General features: G+C 54.0%; 3 protein-coding genes across 3 annotated transcripts; 2 read left to right on the top strand and 1 right to left on the bottom strand.

Annotated features, from left to right (window-relative positions):
- The first annotated feature begins 108 nt into the window (after window positions 1-108).
- On the top strand, window positions 109-5,541 carry J3D65DRAFT_250251 (kinesin family protein). Its single transcript, XM_066794794.1, has 2 exons — window positions 109-319; window positions 367-5,541. The coding sequence occupies exons 1-2, from the start codon at window positions 259-261 to the stop codon at window positions 5,142-5,144; spliced, it is 4,839 nt and encodes a 1,612-aa protein (XP_066657648.1). The 5' UTR covers window positions 109-258; the 3' UTR covers window positions 5,145-5,541.
- Window positions 5,542-7,533: 1,992 nt separating this feature from the next.
- J3D65DRAFT_250364 (uncharacterized protein) lies at window positions 7,534-11,579 on the bottom strand. The gene is made up of 3 exons (XM_066794795.1): window positions 8,824-11,579; window positions 7,773-8,632; window positions 7,534-7,707 (listed from the first exon to the last, which is right to left on the bottom strand). Exons 1-3 carry the CDS (start codon window positions 11,442-11,444, stop codon window positions 7,694-7,696), a joined length of 3,495 nt encoding a protein of 1,164 aa, XP_066657647.1. The 5' UTR covers window positions 11,445-11,579; the 3' UTR covers window positions 7,534-7,693.
- A 600-nt stretch (window positions 11,580-12,179) lies between these two features.
- Window positions 12,180-15,472, top strand: J3D65DRAFT_616281 (Rad17 cell cycle checkpoint protein-domain-containing protein). Its single transcript, XM_066799433.1, has one exon. The coding sequence runs from the start codon at window positions 12,538-12,540 to the stop codon at window positions 15,103-15,105; it is 2,568 nt and encodes an 855-aa protein (XP_066657646.1). The 5' UTR covers window positions 12,180-12,537; the 3' UTR covers window positions 15,106-15,472.
- Window positions 15,473-15,814: the final 342 nt, after the last annotated feature.

Below are 15,814 nucleotides of genomic sequence, written 5' to 3'. Positions count from 1 at the left end.
GCTGGCTCATGCCTACCTTAGTCGGACGGGAAGCGCAGGGGGCGCAGGGCGGCGCGCGCCAGGGCGGGATGAGCGCGTGGGCCAGCTGGAATGACGGTAGGTGGGCGATTCTCCGTCAACAACACACCTCAACCTATCCCTCTCTCCCGCAGACTATGAAGCCGCCTTAGACACCCGTCCTTGTACTACGCACGCCGACCATCATTAGATCCTCGATCCTACGCGTCGCGCCGGCCCTTTGGCCACCAAAACCTCACCATGGCCTCTGGCGGAGGGAACATCAAGGTCGTGGTGCGCGTCCGGCCCTTCAACAGCAGAGGTTCGCCGCCCCAGCCTCTCTGCATGCTCTCGCTCACTGCTCGACAGAAAAGGACCGCCGTGCACAATGTATCGTGCGCATGAAAGAGACCCAGACGCACCTGACGCCGCCGAAGAACCTCGATCCGAAAGCAAAGGCTGGCAAAGCCGCCCTCGAGGGGCCCAAGTCGTTCAACTTTGACAAGTCCTACTGGTCTTTCAATCGCGATGACCCAAATTACGCGGGCCAGGAACATTTGTTCAGAGACCTCGGCGTGCCGCTGCTGGATAATGCTTTCAAGGGATTTAACAACTGTATTTTCGCCTATGGCCAGACCGGATCCGGTAAATCTTATTCCATGATGGGCTACGGCGAGGACCACGGCGTCATTCCCAAGATTTGCCAGGGCATGTTCGAACGCATTGGTGATTTGCAAAAAGATCCCAACATGGGATGCACTGTCGAGGTGTCGTATCTGGAAATCTACAACGAGCGCGTCCGCGATCTGCTCAACCCGGCAACCAAGGGCAACCTCAAAGTCCGCGAGCATCCGTCCACCGGACCATATGTCGAAGACTTGGCCAAGCTCGTCGTGCGTTCTTTTCAAGAGATTGAAAATCTCATGGACGAGGGCAACAAGGCAAGAACCGTCGCGGCGACAAACATGAACGAGACCTCGTCCCGCTCACATGCTGTCTTTACTCTTACCTTGACCCAAAAGCGTCACGACACGGAGACCAGCATGGACACGGAAAAGGTCGCCAAAATTAGTTTGGTCGACCTTGCCGGGTCTGAGCGTGCGACTTCGACCGGGGCAACTGGTGCGCGATTGAAAGAAGGAGCCGAAATCAACAGGTCTTTGTCCACCTTGGGACGTGTTATTGCGGCGCTCGCCGACTTGTCTTCCGGCAAAAAGAAAAGTGCCTCGATGGTCCCATATCGAGATTCCATTTTAACCTGGCTTCTCAAGGATTCCCTGGGCGGCAACAGCATGACGGCAATGATTGCCGCCATTTCTCCCGCCGACATCAACTTCGAGGAAACCCTATCGACGCTGCGATATGCTGACTCCGCCAAGCGCATCAAGAACCACGCCGTTGTGAACGAGGATCCAAACGCTCGCATGATTCGCGAGCTCAAAGAAGAGCTCGCCCAGCTGCGTTCAAAACTCGGGGGCGGCGGTGGTGGCGGCGGAGGCGGAGGACCGGGCGTCCCTCTCGACGAGCAGTATGCGCCAGATACCCCCTTGGAGAAGCAAATCGTGTCAATCACTGCATCGGATGGCACGATAAAGAAGGTCTCGAAAGCAGAAATTGTGGAACAGCTCAGCCAGTCCGAAAAGCTCTATGAGGACTTGAACCAGACATGGGAAGAAAAGCTGCAGAAGACGGAGGAGATTCACAAGGAACGCGAAGCTAAGCTGGAAGAACTTGGAATCAGCATCGATAAAAACTTTGTTGGTGTCCACACGCCCAAAAAGATGCCGCATTTGGTGAACTTGAGCGACGATCCGCTCCTCGCAGAGTGCTTGGTATACAATTTGAAACCGGGCACGACCAATGTTGGAAATGTCGACTTCACGACATCAGCTGAAATTCGTCTGAATGGCTCCAAAATACTCCAGGACCACTGCACGTTTGAAAACACAGATGGCGTCGTCACAGTTGTGCCACGGCCTAATGCTGGTGTCATGGTCAACGGAATTCGCATTGAAGAGCCGAAACGGCTTCGAAGCGGCTTCCGTATCATCCTAGGAGACTTTCACATCTTCCGTTTCAATCATCCCGAGGAGGCGCGCGCAGAAAGGGACAAAGAAGGCAGCCTGCTCAAACATTCAATGACAGCAAGTCAAGTGAGCACGCCATCCGGAACGCCAACCCGACCCGAACATGCTAGGACTTGGAGCGCTCTCAGTAAGGGAGATTCGGAAAATGACACGTCCAGGGGTGGCTCTCCCACTCCGTTTAAGAGTAGCCGGGATACCGACTGGTCTTTTGCCCGCAGAGAGGCCGTGTCCGCCCTTCTGGGTCCCGACCAAAAAATTTCCAACCTCACCGACGATGAGCTCGACGTGCTCTTCGACGACTTGCAGCGAGTCCGTGCAGTCCGCAAAGCTCGACCCGAGAGTAAAATCTTTGACAAGGACGAGGACCTGGAGTCTGACGCCTCATATCCAGTGAGAGAAAAATATGCATCCACGAGCACGGTCGATAACTTCTCCTTGGATACCGCATTGACAATACCCGGCACTCCCCACTTTGGAAGTGAAGAGGATGAGCGGTTCAAGTCCACGAAAGACGAATTACAAAACCAGCTTGAAAAGCAAAAGGTTGAATACGAGGACAAACTCAAGGACGTGGAAGAATCTGCCGTCGAGATTGAGGAAATCCGAGCCGAAAAGGTGAAAATGGAGGAAGCTCTGCGTGCGGCAAAGGAAGAGATGCAACAGCAATTGCAGCAACAGAAGCAAGAGTATGAAAGGCAACTCCAAGAGCTAGCTACGCCGACGCCAGATGGGACGAAACCGACGGCTTCCATGCCAAAGGCTCAGGCTGATAGGGCTGGACAAGCCATCTCACATTGGAGACAGCGCAGATATGTTGCCATGGCAGAGACTCTGCTCCATAACGCTGCCTTGTTAAAAGAGGCTCAGATCATGAGCCAGCAAATGGACAAGCACGTCGTGTTTCAGTTCTGTGTCGTGGATATCGGTCATTCCTTTGCTTCCTCGTATGATCTAGTGCTCAACGGGGCACCGGGCGAGGACGACGATGACCTCGAGCTTTGTCCAAAGCCGTGCATAGGCGTCAGAGTCGTCGACTTCAAGAACCGCATCATTCATCTGTGGTCGCTCCAAAAGCTTCGGAGACGAATCAGGCTTATGCGTCAGATACATCAATATCTCAATAAGCCTGAGTCGCAGCACTTCCGCCTCGACAACCCTTTTACGGAATCTTGCATGCCCGAGTTCTCTCGAATCGGAGACGCTGATGTCCCACTTGCTGCGGTATTTCAATCCAAAGTGCAAGACTTTTCAATTGACGTTGTTTCGACATACACGTCAGGGGTGGTCGGGATACTGCGTCTTTCGTTGGAGCCGTCCTTTGCCGAGGCATCGTCCTCGACTCTCAAGTTCAACGTGGTGATGCATGAGATGATTGGCTTCCCAGAAAGGGAAGGGACCGACGCGCATGCTCAGCTGTTTTTCCCTGGGATATCAGACGAGTCGGGCGCGACCACAACGCAAATGATCAAGGATTTCAACGAGGGACCCATTCGCTTCGAGAGTGTCCACAGTATGGGCCTGCCTCTCAACAGTCCAAAAACGGCCTCGCTCCGTATTTCCATTTTCGCCAGGGTCACAACGACTCATCTTGACAAGTTGTTGAGCTGGGACGACATGCGCGACTCCGCTCCTCCGCCAAAACTCAGACGCAACAAATCCGCAAGGCTACCGGAATCTGAGTTTTATGCTGAGGACCGCCACGACATCTTCACGCGCGTCCAAATCCAGGAGATGTCGGAGGATGGGAATTATCGACCAGTCGATGTCGTACAGACCAACGCCATGGACCAAGGAGCATACCAACTTCATCAGGGTCTCCAGCGTCGCTTTGTTGTGAACCTGACCCACAGCTCTGGCAAAGTGTTACAATGGCAAGACATATCATCCATTCGAGTTGGTCACGTCAAGCTTCTAGACCCCAATGGCCGGACTGCTGGAACAGACTCCCCTCAGCCCGAAATCCCCGTCAAGCTGTTATCAAAGCCAACTGTCAAGGACAACGCTGATGGGACGAGCAACGTGACCTTTGTGGGTCTATGGGACTCAAGCATGCACGCCTCTTTGCTTCTTGACCGCACGACCGCCGACAGGTATCGCGTACAAGTTTCCTTGATATGGGATGTAGCGTGCGCAAAGCTCTCGAAGCCCATGACCTTTTCGCTGGACATTTCGGTACAGATCCGCTCCCGATCTTACGTACGCCCATCCTCCATGTTCACTCAGATCTTCGCGGCTTCACGTATAGTCCACTCAACAGTCGGCATGTTTTCTGTCGCGATCCGTCCTCTGTCGGCCAAGAGAGTGGTTGATCTGTGGCGAATGAGCACCCAACACGACTACATCAAGGGCGAAGAAATGCTCTCTGGCTGGACCCCGCGTGGTGTCTCGCTTGTCAAGGACTTCATGGGGACGCGGAAGCGTAGGCGGCGAGTCGCTGAGATTGAGTCGGCCCGGAGTGTGCTAAGCTCTCGGGCGCTCACTGCCAATAGGGACGAGTACGTCTTTTCTGAGGATGGAGAGCCAACCGATCGCCAGAGGGAACTTCTCCTCAAGGTCCTGGACCTTTGGAAGACCAAAAAGGATATTGGCGAGCTCCTCCTTGTCAAAGAAAATCTTCAACCGCCAAGTCGTGGTGCTGCCTTTGCCACGCCTCCAAATGGCGAGACTAAGCCAACTCTTATCGCAGAAGTGCGCTACGTGGCCAAGAATCCGACGATGCTCAAATCCGGTTATCTCCTGACCCCCGACGACACCAATACGAAATGGGTGCGGCGATTTGTCGAGTTGAGGCGGCCGTACTTGCACCTTTACTCCATACCCGAGGGCGACGAGCTCAACGCAATCAACTTGGGCAACTCGCGCATTGATCACCAGCCGCAGCTGGCGAACTTGTTGCAACGACACAACATGAATGTCTTTGCTGTATTCGCGCCCCAGAACACCTTCCTCTTTGCGGCAAAGAGCGAGCGCGACAAGATTGAATGGATCCTCAAGATTGACCAAAGCTATTTCAGCAGTGGAACCGCAACACCTGCTGAGGAAGAAGAGGGGAGCATGTGAGGCCAAACCCGGTGGCATGTTAAACACTGATGAGAAGTTTTGGGCCATTTAACGGCTTTTAGTGTACGCTGTCTACGTCTCTCCTTTACCCAAAATTTTCGCCGTTGAATCGCAAGGGACCTGCGCTCGCCATTGAATAGCGACGGCGGCGGCGCAGGTCGGTCTTGCTTGCATTTAAACGCTGCTATCCTGATACCCAATGATCTTTTATTTTGTTTTCAGCTTTTACATGTACATTTCGTCGAAAATCCCCCCAGAACGTCGTTTGAGGTCTCGTCTGTATCACCACTACTTGTAGGCTACTTGCAGTAGTTGGATTGAGCTAAGCTAGAACAGTACATCTTGAAGTCTATGGCCTCGTTTTGGTAGACTAGGAACGAGACATTTCTCGGTCGTTACATTTAGAAGGAAAAGTACACATCCCACACGTTTCATTATCCACAATTCAGCTGCGGTGGAAGTGATTGACTAAATTATATGCAAGCGAGAGAGCAGAACAAGAGAAAGATCGTCTGCTGTTGGATGAGAGATGAAGCCCTCGAAGCACAAAAAAACCACCTCCCCCGGACCTTTAGTTTTCCTGGCTGATGGGATGAAGAACTGTAACACAAGGTCCAAAATCTCCATGGGGAAGAAACAGTGAGATCCTTGCGTCTCCATGCCTCCCTGTCTGCAAAAGACCAATGCCTCAAAGTTCGGAAATTCTCAAAAGGCCCAAGAATTGACCTCCAGCTTTCGAGTTCTTGACTGCTCACGATGACCGCACCGCTGCTCGAAGTTCTTCGGATGCCGTCTATGCCTGATGCTGATGTTGATACAACCCCTTGATGGCCGCACTTCGATTGTCTGTCACGGTGCCCCTACTACCCACACTCCCGCTCCGACTGCTTCCTGTCCCCTCGGTCAATCTACTACTACTGCGGGTTCCAAGCGCGTGTCCAGTGTCGTCAGGCACGGCGTGGTCTCCAATCAATGTGGACGAGTGTCGACGGTGAGTGCTCGGGCTCCTCGCCTCGCCCGTGCTTTCCTTGCGATGGTGCTTGCTCTTCAGGCTGCCATTGCGCTGGAGGTTGGGCTTGTCAACCATGCGGTACTGCGGGCGTTCCGAGTTGTCTGTTGCGTCTCGACCTGCGCGCGAGGCGGTCCGGGCATGGGAGGACGAGCGCTCCGTCTTAGGCTTCTCGCTGCCTCCAGCTGCTGCAGGCTCTGCGGCTGTTGCGCCGTCGCCGCTGCGTGATTTTGCACTCTTGAAGCTTGGAGCTTGGCTTTTGCTGCCGTGAGACTTGCTGCTTTTGATGCTTTCGGCTTTGCGGCTTGGTATCGGAGATGCAGGACGGGAACCAGCATTAGTAGTCTTTATTTCTTCCGCTGCCTTTTCTCCGTTCACGCTGGGAGCCTTGCTGTTTGGTGGAGATGAGGTTTTGGATCCTTCCCTTTTGAGGGTGTGGGTGGAGGTCCCATACCGGCGAGGCACGGCGATGTACTCGGCCTTGGGCTCTTCTTTCTTCTCTTCGGCTTTGGATTCGGTCGTCTCTTTTACATCCGCAGCGGGTGTGGTCTCGACTGATTGCGCTGGTGCCGGTGCGGACTCTCCACTTGGAGCCTCTGCTGGCTGCTCCTTTGTCGTGGCCTCTTTCGCTTTCTCTTCGTCCGTCGGCTCGGTCTCCTTTGCATTTTCCTCTGTCTTCTCCTGTGATTTCTCATCTGCCGCCTTGTTATCTGTGGTTTCTTCAACCTTCGTCTCTGATTGTGTCTTGCCAGGAGCAGCCTCTTCCGCGGGCTTGGTTTCGGTCTGGTTATCCTCCACAGGCTTGTCGTCAGTCCTTTCCTCCGCGGGTTTGTCGTCAGCCGGCTTGTTTTCTGCAGTCTTGTCTTCGGCAGGCTTGTCTTCGGCAGGCTTGTCTTCTGTGGGCTTGTCTTCTGTGGGCTTGTCTTCTGTGGGCTTGTCTTCTGTGGGCTTGTCCTCTGCTGGCTTGTCGTCTCCAGGTTCGTTGACCTTTGCCCTTTCGGTATTGTCATGGGTAGTACCCTCCTGTGTGCTGGTTTCACGTGGCTTCTCTTCGCTTGGCTTATCAGCAGAATCCTGAGTCATAGGTTCAGTGGTGGGAGGCGGTTCGTCTTTCTTTTCGTTATGTGCAGAGTCCGTCCTTTCTTCTACGGCTTCAGTCTTCTGTTCTGGCTCTTTGGCATTTGTTGGGCTTGATTCTGCTGCCGCATCCGGTGCAGGCATCTCTTTGGGAACTTCGGAGACCTCTGCTTTCTCATCTTGGGAAGCTAGCTCCTTCCCATCCTCATTCTTTGGGTTGTCCCCCTCTTTGGCATCGGTAGCTCCCCCTGCGACAGATGCCTCTTTCTTGGTTTCTTGCTCCTGATCCTCGCTGGCTGCTTGTTCAGCAGGCTTCTGTTCCGGAGGCGTGGCAATCTCGGTCACTTCGGTAGGCTTATCCTGATCACCAGCGTCGGGCGTTGCGTCTCTTGACTCGGTCTCTCCTCCAGCGACGGGCTCGGAGTCTTGGTTGGCAGATTCATCCTTCTTAGGAGCTTCCGCGTCAGGGCTTTCTCCCTTGGATCTCGATTCAGCACTGTCGTTCTTCTTGTCTCCATCCGGAGTGTCAGCGTCTTTCGTACCGTCAGAGCCGTCAGCTATCCCCAACTCCTTGAGACGTGTCAGAACAGGTGCCGAGTCCTCGTAAAGTGCCAGCCCGTAGCTGTAGACACATCCCTTATCCGATGTCCCATCCGCATCTTCCGGGTTTGCTTTTGGTAGCCTGTGCTTAGGTTCCCTTCTGATGACCGGGAACAGCCTCAGGAGAACTCTTGATTTCTTCGCCGCTGTCTTGTCATCGAGATCGCCAATGGAGCTGACCGGGTAGTCAGGCGCATCGAAATGCTGTGCCGGCCAGAAGAGGTCATTCTCATCCTCGACACAAGCCTCGCCAGGTGCTGGTAGGGTTGTCGAGATCATCTCGCGCTCAATGCAAGCAAATCTCCATGTTTCTGCGGCTAACTTGACAATCCTGCGCACCTCAGCCCGAACGAGCTCCTCATCAATCTTGTTCGCCAAGAATGGTTCCAATGTTTTACAAATCTCATCCACGACAGAGCTTGCTGCCGCATTGATGCGTCGCTTGGCATCCGGTCCGCGGAACAAGGAGCTGAGAGTGTGTTGGCGCCATGTGGCCTCGCGTACAGGATCCTTCTCCCGTAGCTGAGTGCTAATCTCTTTCAGCAGATTTACGCTTGCGTCTGCATCGCCATCGGGGCTGAAAAAGAACGGTTCGAATATGCGTGCGGTCAAAATCTTGGAGATGCTGTACATGGCGTACGAAACTCTGAGGTGAGCAGCTGAAGGACTGTCGGCGAGTAGATCCGGGACATTGGACGGTAGGCGGGCGAGCACATCAGCCGCTAGTGGACCTGGTAACTTCTTGAAATGGTTCGACGATGCAGCCAGGACCTGTCTTTGAAGACGGGAAAAAGCGCCTAGACTATAGTTCCTTGTTAGTCGGATTTGAACTCAATGGGTCAAAAGCGATGAAGGACAGTAATCGAAGGTGTAGCAAGATGGATTATGTGCTAAAGACATGAACCGAACCCAATTTGTTTATTAAAACACAAAAAAAAACCAGTCCCATGCTTTCTCCAGGCAATGCAATTTGAGCTCGGCAAATGGACTTACTAGTACTCATCTCCCTTGCTTTTCACAATGTTCGGCTCACCAAATCCCTCGATGATCTTCTGCATGCGCTCCTTCTCGGCGCCAAAGTTTCCAGCAATGTTCTTGAGTTCTCCAACGACTCTCTCAAGATTGACTTTGTCTTCGTCCCACTCCTTCTTCATGGTCTCTCTTTCCTTGATCAGCGCTTGTCGTTCATCTTCCGCCTTCTTTTCGGCTTCTGCTTGGGCCTTCTCCATCGACTTCTTGATGTCCTCCTTTTCAGCACTATGCTGGGCCTGGAGCGATTCACGCTGTTCGTCCCAGCCCTTTTTCAAGTGCTCACACTCCTCTTCCCATCCCTTCTTCAGGCTTTCTCTCTCGGCGTTCCAAAAATCACGGCTCTCGCGCTCTTTCTTGAGGGCTCCCTCGTAGTTTGACAGAGCGGCATTGAGCTTCGACTCCAGCTCCTTGCGAACCTTTTCGAAGCTCTCTTCCAATTCCCTTTTCTGGCGCTGAAACTCAGACAGAAGGGTTTCCTTGTCTTTGACGTGCTCGTCAATCATCTGCACTCGACGCCGCTCTGATTCGTCGTGGTAGTCCTTTTGCATGCGGTCGAACTCGACAGCAAGGGCCATCTTCTCAGCATCTGACGTCTCCTTGGATTTCTCAAGAGCTTCTTGTGACTGGCTCTTGGCTTTGTCGAGGGCTTCCTGGGATTCGATCTTGAGCTTTGCCTGAGCTTCGTCGGCCTCCTTCTGCAAGCGTTCTTTCTCTTCAGCAAGTGTTTTCTCCAACTCGCGTTTTTCTTCACCGGCCTTTTCCTCGACTTGCTGCTTATCCGCTTCTATCTTTGCCCTTTCTTCTTCGAGTTTGGCCGTAGTCTCCTCAAGTTTCGTCTTAGACTCTTCGAGCTCCGCGGCCTTGGTCTTCACGTCTTGCAACTCCTTGGACAGCGTCTCCTTGTCGCTTTTCGCCGCAGCCTCGAGGCTCCCTTTCTCTTCTTCGACAGCCTTCTTTTCCTCTTCTAGGCTCGCCTTTGCTTCCTGCATCTCGATCTTGGCCTTTTCTGCGTCTGCAATTTGCTCCTCAAGCTCTTTCCTCTTGTCTTCCAGGTTACCAATTTCAAGTCTGAGCTTGTTGCTCTCGTTAGAGTGGTGTTTGGCTGCTTCCGCCAACTCCTTGGTCAGCTTGTCGATGTAATCTTCCTTGCGCTTAAGTGCATCCGCCTGGGCTGCTTCTGCCTTGCGAATCAACTCCTCACGCACACCAAGCTGGCCACGAGTCTCGTTGTAACGTGAAAGCAAAAGGTGCAGGTCAGGTATGGCCGACGAGATGCGAGAGAGTAAATCGCCCGCGTCTTCATCGATAACGGAGCCATTGCCACCACTAGGCCCACCTTGAGGAGACGCCGTTTCGCCGAAAGCACTGGCACGTGATCCAGTGGAATTGTGGCGCTGGCTCGAGTAGGGCATGGGGAATGGCGGCCCATTGTACGCATTGTATTGCGGATAGTGCGGTGGAGTGCCTTGAGGGGCAGTCATCGACATATTGGGCGGAGGATAAAAGTACCCTTGTTGATAACCTGGCATGTGTGGGGATCCGTATGGATCAGGATATGCGGGATGGTAGGGATGTCTCGGTGGTATTGGGAATGCCGTGATTGACGGGGAGCGCGGCGTGTGGTTGCCGCTTCTTGCCTCGATGTACGAAAGGGATGGAGATGCCTTTTGCAACTCTGGTTTTTGCGTCACCGACTTGGGCGATGGAGCGACAATTGTTGCAGGATCGGGGATCGCGGAGTGAAACGAAGTTGCGTGGCTAGTTTGATCTTGCTGTTCTTGAGGTGGATCGCCCTGCTGAGAGGCGCTGTCCGAAGGCGATATTACGTCGGGGTGTGGAATAGACTGCGAGATGGTCGACTCTGGTGCCTCTTTTCCTTTCTTGTTGGTCTGGGAAGGGCTTTCGCTCCCCACACTGCGAGAAACCTGGCTTTGAGTCTTTGACACAGTCCCTGTGACTGTGTCGGCCACCTTGCTCTTTGGTTCTGATTGACTCTTTTCTTTGTTGGACTGAGACGGAGCTTCGCTTTTCGCACTCCGAGAAACCTGGCTCTTGGTCCCTGGTGCGGTCGTTGAGACTGTGCTAGCTGCGCTGCCCTTCAGATCAGAACTCTTCTTCTTGCTACCCTGGAGTGTATCTGGGGCAACAGTGTCGGGAGCCCCGTCAGATGCTTCGAACTTGGATCGATTTTGAGAAAGGCTGCTCTTCGATTTCGGGGATGAATTCGAAATTGGCTCCTCCGTTTCACTCAACGAGTCTTCTACCATAGGCTGATGAGACCGCAGAGTGGCTCTGGAAGCAACAGATGCACTTGATGGTGCAGGCGAAGCGTGTCGTGATCTCTGGAATGAGGGGTTGAGGGAGGCGATTGAAGGAGCAGGGCTGGGATTTCTGGACCTTTGAGATGAAAGAGCAGGTGATGAAGGAACCGAGGGCGGTAAAGGGGGCAGGCTTTCTGGCTGGACCTGAGGACTTGTCGGTGGAGTATATTCGCTTTGACGGGATGAATTCTTGAGGGCTTTGCCCTTCGGACGATTGTCCCCTTCTTTCTCGAGGAGCTTCCTCGTTCTTGGTGAATACATGACTGGGGCACGGGAAGACTGCTCTGATATAGGAGAACGGTAGAGGTTAAGTTAATTCTTATCACAATATGTCGGTCTGTCAAAGAGGACCAGTTGGAAGATGCGTTTCTGATTGCGTGGCAGCATAGAGCGGACCAGAACAGCTAAGTACGGGCGTGAGAATCGATTGTCAATGCACCGCGTGGCGAAAGATTCCTTTTATGGAAGGAGGTACATGACTTGGGACGAATTTCGACCCAAAACAGGCATCAAGAGCGACACGATGGAGAAATGATGCCACAGTTAGGCGAAGCAGGGCGCGTGCTGGAACGCAGCGGGATCAATGAGAGAAGGAAGCCGGGGCGGGAGTCATCGCCGCAACAATTGTCAAGTTGCGACTTGCCAGAGGGATTGACGATGGTTACACAGGATATACGTGTACACGGTCATGTCAGCCGCAAAAGCAGCGCATCACTCTGCATCGGATCCACTCGACGTGGTCCGAAACAGAAGAGGCTGTGAACGAGGGGTGTGAGTGGTGAGATGCAGAGACAGGGCACAGCTGCATGGTGCCTAGGTGACGCACACATCCGCTGCGTGGTTCGGCACGGTTGGTCATCGAAAGGGCCATGTACGCAGCGAGGCGAGAGAGCGAAGATTCGAGACTGGAGAGCGTACACGTCGGGCGGTTGTAAGGCGCAAATGTTCAAATATAGAGAAAGACGACGGCGGACCACGCGCCAATGGACAGGATGAGGGTGATTGGTGCAAAACGAGAGAGACGGTAGCGGGAGATGTCTTGCAGAGAGTGACGGTGGAGGAGTGGAGTGGAGTGGGGAGGAGCCGAGATGTCCGCCAGGTTGTTGACGGCGACGCTGACTAACCTATCTCCTTAGTCATCTTCCGCCGCGGACCTCCGCTGGAGACTGGAGGAGCTGCCGGCGCACGCATTGCGTTCCTTGTTTCTGCTTCTGAATGCCGCTCCGCCTGCGAGCGCCTGTCCCACGCCTTCTCCAATTGCTCACTGCTCCATCGTACTGCTCGCTCCGCCTTCAGTCACTCCAGTCCGCGATGAGCCCTGACACACTCCCAGCTGCCTTCTCGGTCTTGCGCCATGCGGCAGCCGAGGCAGAGGGCCGTCGTGCTCTCGTCCTCAGACCATGAGCCAGATGAGCAGAGCCCTCAGAACAGCCCACAATCTCGCTCCAAATCCTCTTCCGCCAAATCCAGACCGAAGACCAGATCTCAACCTCCTCGCCAGAAATCGCAGACGCTGAAACCTACCGGCACTTCGAAGAGTGAAACCCAAGCTACGAAACCCAAGACGATCCAATCCTTTTTCCAAAGCGCAGCAGCCCAAAAGCAGCGACCAAAGCTTTCACCCACGATTGAGAAAGAACACGAAAATGGGTTGGAAGATTACGAGGACACAATACAAGACGACTCACTGGATGAAGGTGCTCCTTCGGCATTGAAGCCCTCTGGCCAGACATCAGTCACAGCACGCACCGCCCGGAAGCGTTCACGGGACACGTCGCTCGGATTTGGCGATGGAGATGGTGCTGATGCGCCATTGAGTGGGAGCCAAAAGTTCCTCAAGTCCGTGTCAGGTCAACGGCGGCCCACCCCCGTACAGGAATCAACACCTCACGTCATTATGGATCACAAGCCTTGGGTAGACCGATTCAGCCCTGCAAATCTTGACGAACTCGCTGTTCACAAGAAAAAGGTGGCAGATGTCAAACTCTGGCTTACCAACGTTTTCGCAAGGCGCGAGCGCAAGAGGCTTCTCGTACTCAAAGGTGCTGCTGGTACGGGCAAGACAACTACTCTGAATCTACTGGCAAAAGAGATGGGCTTTGCCATCAATGAATGGAGGAATCCAGTCGGATCTGACTTCTCATCTTCAACCTTTGTATCCCTGGCCGCTCAGTTTGAAGACTTCATGGGTCGGAGTGGCAAATTCGGGAGCTTGTCTTTCGAGACTGAGGGACCAACCAAGAGCACCTCTCTGCCTCAAGTTACAAGCAATCAGCTAGTCTTGATTGAGGAGTTCCCCAACACGTTCGCGCGATCTTCAGACGCGCTGCAATCGTTCCGTTCCGCAATTGAACAGTTTCTGTCATCGTCTGTGCCTTCCCTGGCGTCAGCATTCACTCGTTCCAAAGATAATGGCTCGGCTCCGATCCCGGTCATCATGATTATTTCAGAGACACTGCTATCGGCAACTGCTTCTGCCGCAGACAGCTTCACTGCGTACAGGCTTCTTGGTCCAAGCATTATGAACCATCAAGGGACCACAGTCATCGAGTTCAACCCCGTCGCTCCGACATTCATGGCCAAGGCGCTCAAGCTCGCATTAGCTAAAGAAGCGCAAATATCCAAGAGAACGACCGCGCCTGGCCCTCTCGTTCTAAAAAAGCTTTCCGAGATCGGCGACGTTCGCAGCGCTGTGTCGGCACTCGAATTTCTATGTCTACGTGGCGACGAAGCAGGTGACTGGAGTAGCACTATTAAGCCTAGGAAGGGCAAAAAAAGCGCTGGTGAGAAACCTCTCACGAAAATGGAACAGGATTCTTTGGCCATGATCTCCCAGCGAGAAAGTACTTTGGGGATATTTCATGCCGTCGGCAAAGTCGTTTACAACAAGAGAGAAGGGCCGTCGCAGCTTCCGCAGCCACCCACTCATCTACCACAACATCGAAGGCCAAAGCAGTCTGAAGTAGCTGTCGACGCTCTCATAGACGAGCTCGGGACGAACATTCAAACCTACGTTGCTGCTCTCCACGAGAACTATGCGCTCTCTTGCTGCGGACCAAGCGAAGAAGAAACGCTGGACTCCCTCAATGACTGCATTGACGTACTGTCTGATGCTGACATCCTGTGCCCTGACCGGTTCAGCGCGAATGGAGCCACCAGACGTGCGTACCAAGGTGTCGGCACCGACACCTTGCGGCAAGACGAAATGAGCTTCGAGATTGCTGTCCGGGGACTGTTATTCAGCCTCCCATCGCCTGTCAAGAGACCGCGCATTGACAACTTCACTGCCAACAGATTTGCCGGGGGCGCACAAAATCAGATGTTCTACCCTACGTCATCCAGGCTATGGCGCGTGCAGGAAGAGCTGGAAGGTCTCCTCGAGAACACGATAAAAATAGCACAGGAAGAAGGTCTCATGGCTACGAAGACTCTCACAGCAGGCGAATTCACTCGAGGATTAATCTCCGGTCCGGAGACGCCAGTGGCGCACCCCGAAAGCGATCGACAAATGAATTCCTCCGTCTTGGGCGTCAGCGGCTCGATGAGGCGAGAAATGCTCCTCGAGCGTCTGCCCTACATGGCCAAAATGCTGCAGACGAACCAAAGACAAACGCCAGCTAGCCGCCCAAAGCTCCGGGAGGACCTCGAAAAGGTCACGAGCTTCAGCAGTGTTGGGTTGGGCCCCAACATGCAAAGCGGTGCCGACGAGGAAGACGGCCTTGACGACTGGGCCGCCAAGCATGGAACCAACACTCAGAGCGTGTTCCCGTCGAGAAGATCGAAGCCATTCGTGGCGAAGGGAGCCGCGGAAGCGAAAGCGCAACAGCGACAAGGGTTACGCGGAGCCAGTGCGACAGAGGTTAGCGAAGTTGGCATCGCAGATCTGGTGCTCGTCGACGACGACATTGAAGATTTCGAGTAAAAGAGGACCAAGGTTTAGTGCGGCCTGCAAGTCGGAAAATGTGTCTCTGTTTAGCATCCGGGTTGGCGTTGTCAGGGGGGCGGAAAGGAAACAATGCAACGACTGGCCGGGTTGTCTTGAGTAGCGTTGCTTACGAATGGATTCACTGCGTTTCTGATGACGAGGACCGTCGCGCTGGTCGACGATTGTTGTTGTCGATATTGGAGAGAGAAGGAGGTCAGAGTGCGCACAGCAGCACAAGGGGGGCTTCCGGCTGCCGTGCAACCCGAGCACCATACATGGCACTCCCGAAGGTATCGAACCGTCGAGCCACCTCAATCCACATCTGCTCGAGGAAGCAAATAGTGCCATTTCTCTTTTCTGTGCCATTGCCTCTGGTTCGCATCGTATGCCGTGCCGTGTGCAAAGGTCGCGAGTGCAGATGGATACCCAGCCCGCTATGGCACAGCTGTGAGGAAGGAGTGAGACATGCGTGAGATGACCCGGGTTGCCGTCGAGGGCGTCCGAACGAGGTCAGCATGGCGGCGCCACGACGGCCCTTGGAAGCTCACTTTGTTGGTCCCCCGGCGACGCACACACAACAAAGACACCTGGGTGCCCGGCAGCGCGGGTTGCTGGCTGTTTGCTCGGAGATGAGCTGCGCGGAGATGGACATTCGGATGGGAAAAGGGTCCGAAGCCTCGCATTTCCCCCCTCCCTCTTGCTTCGT

The sequence above is a fragment of the Phyllosticta citribraziliensis genome (genome assembly GCF_038025025.1).
Source record: "Phyllosticta citribraziliensis strain CPC 17464 chromosome Unknown J3D65scaffold_3, whole genome shotgun sequence".
NCBI classification, from domain to species: Eukaryota; Fungi; Ascomycota; class Dothideomycetes; order Botryosphaeriales; family Phyllostictaceae; genus Phyllosticta; species Phyllosticta citribraziliensis.
The sequence above is the reverse complement of the archived record's forward strand: the minus strand, read 5'-3'. Positions and strand labels throughout refer to the sequence as shown.